The following is a 13104-nucleotide window of genomic DNA, read 5'->3' on the forward strand; positions in this document are numbered from 1 at the left end:
TGCTGTGGCAGAGACAGACCCAGGACTGAGAAGAGGCAGCCTGCTGGACTTACCCTGGCCTCAGTAACCTCACTTCTTACTCTGAGGGTATCTTTTTTTCAACTGAGAAGGAATAACCAGGGAGAGGGAAAAACAGGATTTCAAAAGGAGTCAGATGAGAGAAGGATGGTGGGAAAGAGAAGAGATCTTGAGTCTTTTAAGTCAGAGGATACAAGTATAAGCCCTGTCATGATCAGCTTTTGTTCATGTAAATTGTCTCATTTACTTTAAGGGGGTTGATCACATAGCAATGGAAAACTTTAGAGCACAACTTGGGCATCCCATCCTGAGGGTAAAGAAGCAAGAGCTGAGTGGCTGCCTAACCATGTGTGTACTCCCAGCCATACCAAACAAAACCCAGGGTCTGGTTTCCTGCTGGTCTTGACACCCTGCATGATAAAATGGATCTCTTCCTTGACTGATCTCTCTTATGCTTGGCTGAGTGAATTCTCTAAATGAGGGCCTGCTGTGTTTGAATAAAGGAGAAATGCTGCTACTCAGTAATAAGGAGGGATTCTTGGAGAAAGGAAAGGAGTAGGCATGCCTGACTTGCTAGGCACAAGAAAGGCACTGGTACTGGTGCAAGGAGCAAAAAACTGGGGGAAGCTAGTGCCATCCAAAAAGAGAGCACTACACAAGAGACGCTAAGGTGATTAAAACGTGTATTTAGAAGTTATTCCTTGTGGAGACTGTCTCCTGCTTCTTACGACTAATAGTTTATTTCTTCAGACTTTATTCAGTGAGTATTAAAGATTTCTTGGTGTTGCAGACTTTCCCTTTAGGACTGTGGGCAAATGGCAGACATAACAAAGCAGCAGCTGAGTGCTCCAGCAGGTTTCTCCCTGGCAAAGGTCCCATGCCTGTGAAACCAACCAGCAAAGATTCAAGTATATGCTATTCAACATGAATGGGCTACAATACCTGATACTTTTAATACTGCATACCTTGCAACCTCTAAAAGGTGACTTTTCAAAGCTGGCATCAGGATTGCCTGAGGACAGCCAAGAAACTACAGTATCACAGGGGAAGCAAAAGCTCTCCACAAAGGATGCACCTATGGAGACAAAGCCTGGAGGAGACTGAGGGGAGACCTCGTTGTGGTCTTCAACATCCTCACAGGGGGAAGCGGAGGGGCAGGTACCAATCTCTTCATTCTTGTGACCAGTGACAGGACTCGAGGAAATGGCATGAAACTGAGTCAGGGGAAATTTAGGTTGGATATCAGGAAAAATATTTTCATCTGGAAGGTGGCTGAGTACTAGAACACGCTCCCTAGGGAAGTAGTCACAGCACCAAGCCTCTCTGAGTTCAAGACAATGCTCTCAGGCACATGTTATGATTCTTGGGGTGTCCTGCACAGGGCCAGGAGTTGGACTCAATGATCCTGATGTGTCCTTTCCAACTCAGCATATTCTATGATTCTATGCTAAAGGACATAAGCCTCTGTTGTGCAGCTCCAAAGGGATATTTCAAAACAGAAACAGAGCTCAGACAAACTCAAATCCCTAGCATGATAGACTGACTCCAGTGACTGATGAAAAGCTCGTCTGCCAATGTTTCAAGCTTTACACTTAGAAAGAGAGATAAGCCACTGACTCCTACCACACGGCTTTATCGAGCACTCTGCTGCAGGCTCCTTCTCAAAGGAAGCTGTTCCCTTCCTGCTGCCCCACCTCCCGCCGTCCATAGCTAACACACCCTGTCTTTCTGACTGGAGACCGTGTTCACTGTCAACCATTATTAACTAATTCATGGATTTTCGAGGCTGTGGCGAGTGGGAGTTTGCACAGGCCACGCTGGGAGGGGAACCACAGGACCTCACGTTGGCACACGGTACTACTTCCAGGACATTACCCTCGGTTCCTCTCCACCGTGCTCCGGCACAGAACAGTAACACGAGCACCCTCCGCTGGCCTCTGCCATGAAGACACCTGCAGTGAACAGGCTGATCGGAGCTGCTGCTAGATCTGTTATGTAAAATCCAGGGAAATACACCGTTTTCCTAAATATATTAATAGGTCATACTTTCTGTAAGTGGCCTCCAGCTGCCTCCAGTCACTACACACATACACTGTGTAAAAGCAGGGGCAGTGACTTTAAAGCTTATGCATAGAAAGAGCACTTAATTTTAGTGTTAATTACAATATTCATAAACTACGTTATCATATATTAAAATATATACTTTGTAACTTGTAATTAAAAGTTAAATTATTTATTTTTTAAAAAATATTTTATCATTTAAATGATTATAAATTATCATAATAATATTTTTCCTCTGAGATTTCTGGCCATTGAATATGCTCAAAATTCAAACAAAAAAAGGGACAACTTAAGTCAGTGCACCTGTAGCAGACAGGATGTCTGGGTGCATGACAGCTTGTAAAAAATACCTTTTGTTTGATCCAGAAGTGTTGACTCTCTTATTAAGCACATTCAACATATTTTAACTTGTATTTTTTTCTTTGAAGATCATCTGTAAATTACTGATCTAAAAATGTTTATTTTGTGTAGTTACAGAAACTCTTAATCTATATTGAGGTGTCCAATAATAAAATGAGAAAGGTCCATGTTGAAAATAATGGCCTACCTAAACCAGTTCATATCTGATTACATATTTATTTTTGAAGCGATAGTTTGTTTTTTTTTTTTAGTGTATGTGCATTCATGCAGGTTGGTACAGTTTTTGGTTTTTTTTAGTGGCTGCTCCTGCAGAGTAGCAGTGATTCCAAGAGCTGGCTGATATGTATATTTGATTCTGATTACTCTTACCAATTGTATAACCAGAACCACCTAGACTGAAACTGGGGAAGGTCATTAGTAGCCATTATATTTCCTTACTGTAACTACATGGATTTGGATACTTATGTGGAATTTAAATGGATAGACTTCCTTTGAAATATGCTCTCCAAGATCACGTAAGTAGATAGAATACAAATGCAATGATTAGATTCAATCTTAGCACAAATTCCTGGATGCCTCAACCGCATGTAAGAACACATATTGTATCAGATCTTCTGCCAGTATATCATGCAAACTGGAGTGAAATCAATATATACAGTGACTCCAACAAAGAAAGCAATCATAATTTTCAAGATAGAAATATGTCCCTGAGGAGGAGGATAAAATCAACATAATCTGTCTCTGTGCAAAAAGACAAGCGGTGGCACTGTTAGTAAAGTTACCTACTCCAGTTCTGGTAATGCTCAAGATTCTTCCAACAATTTGGCAGCATTTCTAGGAGTTTAAAAGTGCTCTGATTTTGTATTAGCAAAGCAAATTAAAAAACAAAAAAACTCATGAAATTGCTTAATGTAAAAAATGTTAAAAATGTTGTTGAAGCAAAGAATATATAATGAAAGCTAAAACACTCAGACTGTAAGTCTGTATTAGTGGAATCCCCCTGAAAGGATAGAATTTGTTACTACTGAGTGTTCAGGATTTTCAACTGCTTTGCATACACAGGTATCTATCACAAAATGTAATAGACACATTTGTATTTTCTCCTCATTAGTCTCTGTGTTTTATGGTGAATTAAAAAAGGTCGAGAATTTTCCATGGTCTCTGTCTTGCAGGAGAAAGCACAGAAGGAGATGTAGTTGCTTTACTTTTCCATGAAAAGATATTTTTTTTCCACAATATATCCCATTCCTTCTAACATTAAATTGATTTTAATATACTGCTATAAGGCTTTTATGAAGAGGATATATGGTACAAATAACTAGTTTCATTTTCACCTTTTTTTTTTAATAGAAATCACTTTCTTTTTGCAAAATTCTATAAACTGAAGAAACAAAAATAGTTTAGATTTAGTATGTCTCATGAAAATACTTAGAAGACTGAATTTTTCTTTTGTAACTCATTTTTATAGAGCTCTATGGGTGAAACTGATTGTCCACTGTCCCTACTGACTTTTAACTACCAAATCACGCTCTTTTTTATTGCAAACATTCTGACATTACTATTTTGCTTCTCTTAATTAAAAATTATTGCTAGACATAAACACTATAAAACAGGTAGGTTATTAGAATAAATTGGATAAAATTGTTAACCAAATTATAACCAAAGCTGTCTGAAGATACAGACAGAGGCTTGCATAGCCTACCTCTGAAGATACAGTCCTGGAAATTCTTTCTTTCTTCTTCATATCTTTATACCCTTTTGCCATGTTTTTGAACTCAGGACATGCTTTTAGCAATGTGCCATGTGCCATATGCCTTGTAGGGCATATGCCAAATGTATAAAACCCTATAAAACCCTTGTACAGTTTTATACTTATGGTTATCAAGAAACCAAATACTTAACATGACTTATGCACACTAGATGTCAACAAACCGAAAAACAATTGGGACAAGCAGTCCTGTCTTATAACAATCCCAAGCTCTGTCAGTTAGCTAAAATTACTTTTGATTTTAGTTGTGTCATCAATGCCATTGATGAAGGTCTGTAGTACATCTCTTGAATTTAAACCTACAGATTTAATTATGCAAACCTGAAAACATTTCATACTGATTAACAAGACTCAAATTCAGCTGCTCAGTTTCTTTCATTAAGGCAGTTTGAAATTCTGTACATTTTTTTCTATTCATTTATCAAGTGGCTGTACCATCCTTGCCTAGCTGAGGTTGAGATAGTCATTACTTTTTAAAAAACATGGGGCAACCAAATGTGAAAAATAAAACAAAACCCAGCAGTTTCTGATGAAACATACAGATAACATCTGCAGTGGCATAGTTAAAATGAAGCAAATACACCTGCACATAGGTACACAACTCTTAAAACATTTTAATAGCAAAAATTATTGAAGGAAGTTTACTGTAATTTTGTCTGTTCTAGAAGGGGATTGGAAACCTGCCATTGTACTATACTGGATTTTCCTTCAAAATAAACTACAGTCAGAACAGCTGGAGGTAATAGAAGTATGTCCAGAATAAATACTTTCTCCTGCCCTCCATCCCAGCTGTTAAATCATTTTATTCCTCTTCCTTTCACAGCATGTACTACTGGATAGTTTCTACACTCTCTTCTGTGCAAAATCCCTCATCTTTCCTCACCCTGTACTTACAAAGAGGTGATATGACCTGGGGCAAACCCTTGTTTTACCAAACGTCAATTCACACATATCTTACACCCTACAAGCAACAATATTGCTTCTTAACAACTCTGGTCCCTCCTACAACAGTGGTTGTTGCACTACCACTCTGAAGTATGGATCCTGGGGGAAAAACAATCACTAAAGGTAAAACTACAAAATTCATGCAAATGTCTTAAAATAAAACTTGCATTGACAACCTTAATTCCACCATGTCCTTATCTTTAAATATTTAATATCACTGAATACTTGAATATTATAAATTATTATCTAGGTATAATTTAAATTATATTTATATTTACTAATATATTAAGGGTTAATATTAATATAGTGTATTTTTTCTTTTACAGTTCTGATTTATTGTAAATGTATTGCCAAATATTATTATTAAGAAATCATATTTGTAGTTGTTCTGGTTTTGATTGGAATAGAGTTAATTTTCTTCTCAGCTGATACAGTGCATTTTTTTGGATTTAGCATAACAATGTTGATTAGCTGCTTGCTGAGGTTAAACCAAAACAGTGGCTTGGATGCTTATTTAATATAATAAACTTACATAGAAACAGGTTTATAAAAAGAAATGAGAAAGACAAAGTTTTTGCTATCCACATGATGATATCATCAAACGACTTGCTTGTGAGAATTTTACAAAAATCCCCCAAAGAATGAGAGATAGCACATGCTGTCTCCAAGCAGAGTTTTTCTTTAATGTCGTTCCTGTAATAACATCTGCAGCTCTGTTTCTTCAAACTTTCTCTTTTCCTCTGTTTCTTTTTTTTACACTTTCACAGTTCTCTGCTCTGCTCCACCCACTAGACCAATTTATTCAGCTAGTCCATTTGAAGTCTCATGCATTTAATGTTCTGCACAGTAAAAACAAACATAAGCAGTTGACATGATTATTGCATTCATGAAACTATCATCTCTCAGTGTCTTAGAAGCAAAGGCAGTTCCATTTATGAACGTGCAATGTATACTTGTCACTTTTCCCCTAATAAAAACAACATTTTGTTAAGCTGGCTACTATTGTTTCACGTAATTGTTACTGATGTAAAGGAAGAGGAGACAAAGCACAATTGATTTCTGCCACTGAGGCAGTTCATAACCAAGTAAAACACTGCAGAAGCAATCAGGACAATGCTGATTACTGCTTTGCAACAGGGGCGAATACAGAAAAGCTACTGGTCGGGACAGGAAACTGCCTGGCTAAATGCAGCTGGCTAAGGGACATGAACCTATGTAACAACCTCTGTTTCTCATCCAGGGGAGCTTTATGGAGAAAACAGGCATCTTCACAGGCAGGCAGTACAGAAAAGCTGACACCTTCAGAGCTGCAGAGGAAAACAAGCAGCTTCAGTCTTTGTGTCCATCTCAAATGATCAGCAGGAAAAGAAAGAAAACAAGAAAAAAACCCCAAAACCACGCTAACAAACCCAGAATTTAAACCCATCCAGAAGGAGCTGGTATAACCATTCCTTCCCATTTCTCATTTTCCACGAGGGGGCGCGGTGGTGCCGGAGGGACAGGCTGGGATGGTGGTGGCTCTGCCTGCCCTGCCTGAGAGAAAGGGTCGCGCAGGACCCACCTCAGCGCTCCCTCTCATTCCCTCTCGTTCTCCTGGGGGTTCGGGGCTGTCCTTGTGCCTCTGCCTCTCCTCGTGGCCCCGCACCTTGGGACGGGACGGCTTTGTTGTCGCGGCGGTTCGCAAAGCGGGACGGCTGGTGGGGGGCTCTGAGCCAGCCTCCCTGTCCCTTCCTGCCGGCAGAAGCGGACGGAGGGACGGTGGATCGAGGTGAAGACTCCCGTACTGTCTTCACCTCCTTTCCGCTGACAGAGACGCACCACGGAGGGGGTGAGGACGCAGCACAGTCTGGGGGGCTGTAGATGACACCCTGCTGCCCTGACAGAGGAGGTGCCAGCTCTCTACCGGTCCTCTAATTGAACATAGAGGAGCTGCCAGAGTCCTTTGCCCTCAGGTGTAGGCTGACAGCTTGGACAAGTCATATAGCAGCAGGAAAGTAACAGCACAAACACACGTGTAAAAACTTGGGATGCAACATACAAATGATAGAACGGGGTGCTGTTGTCTGAATCTTATGTGTTCAATACTGAATGCAAATTTTCTGTAAAGGTTTGTCTACTACTTGGTTTTAGCCCAGGATTTACAAATGTATCTCAGGTCTTTCACGATGTGCTAAAATGCAGATTCAGTAACGATCGAAGAAAGCTGATCTTGCAGGAATTCAACTCTGAGCTGTAAATTTGACACATATTTCAGGAATTCTCTGTTCCTCTGCGTAGTTACGTCACCTTGCAGTCCCAGACACAATCCTCTGCTACCAGCTACAGTGGCTAACGCTTTCCATCCTGTTTTTATATCCCAGAAAGACCAGGCTGGAGTCCCTCACTAATAAAAATGTCTTCATCGCTACTCCACGGACAACCCAACAGCTGACAAGTTTCTGCAGCAGCCCTTCAGAGGCCTCATTTACCTGAGAAGGCTTAAGAAAAATTCTGGACTTTTTTGCTTCCACAGCTGAATTCTCAGCTGCTTGAATGAACAGATAATCAGGGCTGAAGCAGGTGATTTCTAACATTTAGGGCTTTATTAGCTGTGAGCCAGATGATTCATGTTGTCTAAGTATCAGAAGCCAAGGGAAGAAAATGAATTAGCTCCCTTTACTGGATGTGGCTAAAATCATCCCTTTTCAAATGGACTTTTATTATTTACCCATCAAAACTCTTGTGAAGAGAAGACATGTTTCCTGCCAGAAGGTGTCATAGATAATATGAAACCCCTGGACACATGACCAAGTGATCTTTAGCACTCAAATCCACCTCATCCTCTGTTATCAGTCCACATTTAATCCACCTCCTTTTTCCAGTCAGCTCATACACAGCTGACTGACCTATCTAAGGGAATCCCCATTGAAGGGAAATGCCTAACTGCTTTAGTTCCTTTTTAATGGTTTTTTCCAGTGGGGGGTGGGGATGGGTGCAAAGAAGGTGGTAAACCCTAAGTCAAAGAAAGCAGAGAAGGCTAGCAAAGGAGAGGGTATATTCTGCTTGAGCCACTATGGACTCAAAGCGTCCTTCTGGATTATGGAGGCATCCAGGAAACTGAAAGCTGCAAAGAATTATTTAAACAGTGAAAAGCAACAAATCATTTTCAGTTCTTTTTATTCTTAGATCTCAATTTACTGAGTCTTGCTTTAAAAATCAAGGAACATGCATCATAGACATAAATGTCAGGGTGTCCAAGATTTTCTTACCAGTCTGGAATACAGACTGCAATTCCAAGCTTGAGACTGCTCCTATTGCATGTTGTGCAATGGAAAAGTCTGCAGGAAAGCCTGAAATCTATGTTTAACCACCCTAATAGAGACAAAGTTCAAAAAGGACACAAAGGCAGAAGTGTTCTAATGCTTCCATTTTCAGGCTGTGTCTCTTACACTCTTCTATTCACTGAGTAACGTATTTAATTATTTTAGAAAATTTTCTTCTGGTCAAGTATGGGCTGAAACCATGAAACCATTCTTTTCTTGCTTTGCATTACTCTGATTAGTTTGTGTGGTGAGTTCCTGCCCTTGATGCGTAGGCATTACTTTATGTGAAGCCAATGGAAGCTTTGGCTGCCTTAAGGATTATGGGTTAAGGCCCTGCATTTGTACTGGTTTACGCCACTGTATGACCTAAATGAGATTAGAATAATAAATCCTGATTTATTATGAGGGTTTTATTTAGACATGTTTTGAGTATGAGGTCTGTGTCAGGATTAATAGTGAAATCTAACATGCCCAGGCACAGAGAAAGCCCAACAATGAAAGGACATTTTTTCCCTTGAGAAAACTGGTTCCCAGCCCTCTGTTTGGCTCTTAACAGAGTTGCTAAATGTTGAATGGCACAGAGACGCTGGATCCCAATGATGGTGACGTAGTCCATGACTTGGAGATGAGCCCATTCCAAATGAAGGACAGAAGTATCCCATCAGCAGTATTTTCCAAGGCTAAGTGCTCTTGCTCTGCAATGCAGTAGCATTGAAAAGGCTTCAAATAAGGTTCTCGGAATCCAAAGACAAATGAGAAATTACAGGTTCAGGATTTACTGGCTAATTAATCATGTTGAATGAGCACTGGTTTAGGTGCCTGCCCAGTAGTTAAATCAGATTGCTGAGTCTGTTCCAAGGGAATGTCCATTCTTTTCAGCATCCTGGCCACCATCTCTTTCTGGATCCCTTTCCCCACCCTCGACGTGGGGCGGCCCAGTTCTAGTTCCATTTCCATCTGTGGAACCATTCTGACGTCTGAAGGATGGGGAAAGGGAACTCCAGGGGTTTCTTCAGGGGTTTCTTCTGGCCCTGAGCCTGGAGGGGAGAGGTGCCCTCCTCTCCTGCCACGCACGTGGCCCCATGGCCGGCACAGAGACAGCATACCAGCGTGGAGAGGAGGCAAGAGAGAGTTTATTGTTGGGGATGTTACATTTATAGGGTTTAGGAGGATTCACAGAGTAACCAATTAGAAGTCTCAAGGGGCTTACAGGAACACCCGATCACAGGAAGGGGTTAACAAGGTCCAATGAGAAACACCTCAGGACACCTTCCCAGGACACTGCTGTATGGGAGACAACAGCCTCACAGGGGGTGTCGGGAAGAGGGAGCAATGACACTGCAGAAAATACAAAAAGCCATTTTGAAACATGTTTAAACAACAGTTTTCCCATATAATGCAGGTTTAGTGCCACAATCTCTCATCAGGAAATGATGATGATGATGATGTGATGTAACGCACCAAATTACATTGGCCTTAGTATTAGATGCAGAAGGTGTGTGCTTACACCACATAGTTAAATTTCTCTATTTTAATAGTTGCATTACAAGAAGCTTCAGAGAATTTGCCTTTCCAAAAAACTATTTAAATTTAAATGAGTAGAGTGCAAGGACTTGAGCTGGTACTTTTGTGACATACAAAAGGAAAGAAGAGGAGGTGTAAGTGTTGTGAAGAATTAGGTGTATTAAATCATCATGAATTCCACAGTATCTCTACCCTTTGTCTAATTCAAAGAGTCTTAATAGTCCCACTCTCCACCAGCTACTTGACAGATCTTTTTCAACATCAGATTTTTGTCACACTTGTTTTTTTGAATAGATATAGGAAGAATTATTTCCTTCGAAATGTTGTTGTTGAATTTTGTAATCATAGGCGTCATGGGGTATGGAGCAAAAGAAAATGCTGAACCAGAGTATCATTTTATTTTTCTTTGGTTTGGCAAGAAGCCTGCCTATTTGGCAACCTCTCCTGGTACGTCTCAGCTGGTGTGGAACTGAATGGAATGGCCTCACAATTTTTCAGATAATTTTAGAGAAATCCAACTTTTGAAGAAGGGTGGACTTTAACATCCAGCAGTAATACTTTACTTAGTACTTCACGTTTAAACCATGAGAGCCTGGTAATCATGAGAAACACAGTCCAAGAAATCATGAAGCCTCAAAAGAATGAAAAAAACTGCCCATGTAATTAAGGACAATTTTTCTGGACTACTGCAGTATAATATCAAATATGAAGATGGTTCACTATCTAACAAAATCTTAAATTACTTTATTTTCTTCCCTTCTTAGAAGCGCTCTTTTCTGCAAAATCCTTTCTAAAAGACTTCTAGAACTACACACTAGTGAGAGTCATTAGATGCGGAGTGCTTTAGCACAGTGATTCGCTAACAGTCTTGCCAGCAAATTCATTAACTGCGAGTGACATCAAAGATGAGAACTTGAGACCTCTTTGCACAGCAGTAGGGGCAGCAGTTCAACTTGCAGAATCCAGGCAATGTATGTTATCTACTTTTGTTCATTTCAAGTCAAATAGCAATGGGACAGCCTAGATAAGCAACTTTTTGAACCCTGTAGGTCCACTTAAGCTTATTTCTTTGAACAATGACCCTTAGAAAGAAAACAGTAACAAACAGATCGTTTGGAGTTGCCCAACATCCCTGGACAGCAGCAGAAGTGTGCTGAGGACCAAGCATTGGCTGAACTTCTTAAGCGCTGAAGAACCACGTGGGAAATTTGATCTGTTAGGAAGTTTCTTATAATGCTGCAATGCAGAGTTTCACAACAAACCTTTGCTAGCCTACTGGCAAGGACAGGTGTCTGTGATGCAATCTGTGTGACCACTGTTCTTTACTGTCCCTTGGCAACACCTGACCAAGAGAGCAGCCGTTTTCTTTAGTTGTTTACAACGTGCTGCCCATGAAGCTGGAGTTGGCAATCACATCCACGAGGGCACTAAGGGAAACCTGCAGTTTGTTTGTTGAGTGGAAATGGATGCTTGCTTCCCTGTACATTTTATAATATACTTCAGGCAAATCCTGGTGGTTTTGCTGAAGGCAAGTTGTGGAAGCCTTTACCCTCATGCAACAGGTTAAAGACTTCTAGTACAAGCTGTGAAGAGTTTTTATAGGTCACTGATAAAAAGCAATACAGTGCTTATGGCCACTGTGGGTTAATGTTAGCCACAAGCATAATCAGAAAGTTTGTGCTGAGAGCAGAGAGGTGGCGTGTAACCCACTGAATTTATTATTGCTGTACTATGTCCTCTAGATAGTGCATATGTGCACTGGGCTTGTGGAGGCTGAGGGATATACAAGGCTGGCCTACCAGCGGAACAGAGGAAGGTTAGGAGGATGATTTCCTTGTCTGCTAGAATAAAGTATGTATCAATATAGGGGAGATGTTTTCCTGATCTGGGAGATGGAGCCTTCTGTAGTATGTGCTACAATATAACTTGTTGTATGTATTCTATTTGTTATGCATATTGTCTAAACTCCTATTCAGACCCTTTATCTTCCCCACCTTTGCCTAATGAACATTATGGCCTGAGCACAGATAGCTTCTTTGACAAACTTGCTTCAGTAACTGCTCAGTTTTCCATGTTCTACCCTGGTATAAAGTAAATTTTACTTTTTTTCGTTCTTGTCATTCTGGGAAATACACAGGATCTAGGAGCAGGTGCTAATTTAAAACTAAGTCCAAGTTTATTTATGTTGAAGCCATAAAATCCTCCTTCTGTACAAGCTATAGCATACCTCTGTACGTGTACATGGGTTTTAGTGTTTGGACATTTCTTATCCTCTCTCCTCTTTCCCATATTCACTCTGCATTCTGTATATTTCTCTATGTAGTCAAATCCACAGTTGCCCAGTGCTGTGTATCGCTCTGCTTCTGTAAGCTGTTTATCCAGGATTTCCAAAGCTGACTGCACCTGGTAAGGGTCTTAAAATCATATCTAGACACCTTAATCAGTGACCTGATTTACAGAAGCACTGAGAACCCACAAATCCCTTTGCAGTCAGTGGGACCTGAGTTTGCTTAGCACCTTGAAAATCAAACTGCTTATGTTTCAGCACCTAACCATGAATTTTGGACCATAGCTTTAAGGGTTCAGCGTGCGTATTTTTAGGACAGAATCGGGTTCACTTAGAGATATTTGTAAATAATTATTGAAACGTATGTATGCTTATTAATTTAAGTAATTGTCTTTTTCAACAAAATAGTACTTCTGAACTCCTTATGGTGCAAGGCATTAAGATGGAAATCATTATTTTAGTTGATACTCAATGTCAGTTTCTGCATACCATGTACACTGTGTTAGTTCACTTCATGGACTCTTTCACTAAAGGAATCTTTTTTCACTGTTCACCAGAAATGTGGGGTCCTCCCTGGGGATTGTTCTGAGTAATAAGCACTTCTTGTTATCAGCTTACTGTAAATGATAGAGCAAAACATGGCTGTGCTCCAGCCATGATACCAAGGTATCTTTTAAAAACCTTGTTGTTTTATGGTATATGACACTGTACATGACCTAGAGAGATATGAAGTATTTTAACCACGCTATGAATGTCTAAACCACTCAGTTTCAGTTCTCAGTTCTCACCCCCGTGAGTCAAACCCATCAACCTGTCATAGCACCTATTAATTTGTAGAT

General features: G+C 40.3%; 1 protein-coding gene and 1 long non-coding RNA gene across 2 annotated transcripts in view; one reads left to right on the plus strand and one right to left on the minus strand.

Moving 5' to 3' along the window:
* NID1 (nidogen 1) overlaps window positions 1–1977 on the minus strand; it is a 55192-nt gene extending 53215 nt beyond the window's left edge. The window contains exon 1 of the mRNA XM_027657347.1: window positions 1894–1977. Within this exon, the coding sequence (XP_027513148.1) occupies window positions 1894–1962 (69 nt within the window). The 5' untranslated portion in view covers window positions 1963–1977. The remainder of the gene's footprint in view (window positions 1–1893) is intronic.
* LOC113953779 lies at window positions 1791–6086 on the plus strand. Its single transcript, XR_003530013.1, has 4 exons — window positions 1791–1872; window positions 4873–4946; window positions 5031–5275; window positions 5920–6086. It is a non-coding gene; the product is annotated as an uncharacterized LOC113953779 (long non-coding RNA).
* The last annotated feature ends 7018 nt before the right edge of the window (window positions 6087–13104 follow it).

Source organism: Corapipo altera, unplaced genomic scaffold (genome assembly GCF_003945725.1).
Source record: "Corapipo altera isolate COAL_440 unplaced genomic scaffold, ASM394572v1 2c, whole genome shotgun sequence".
Classification (NCBI taxonomy): Eukaryota; Metazoa; Chordata; class Aves; order Passeriformes; family Pipridae; genus Corapipo; species Corapipo altera.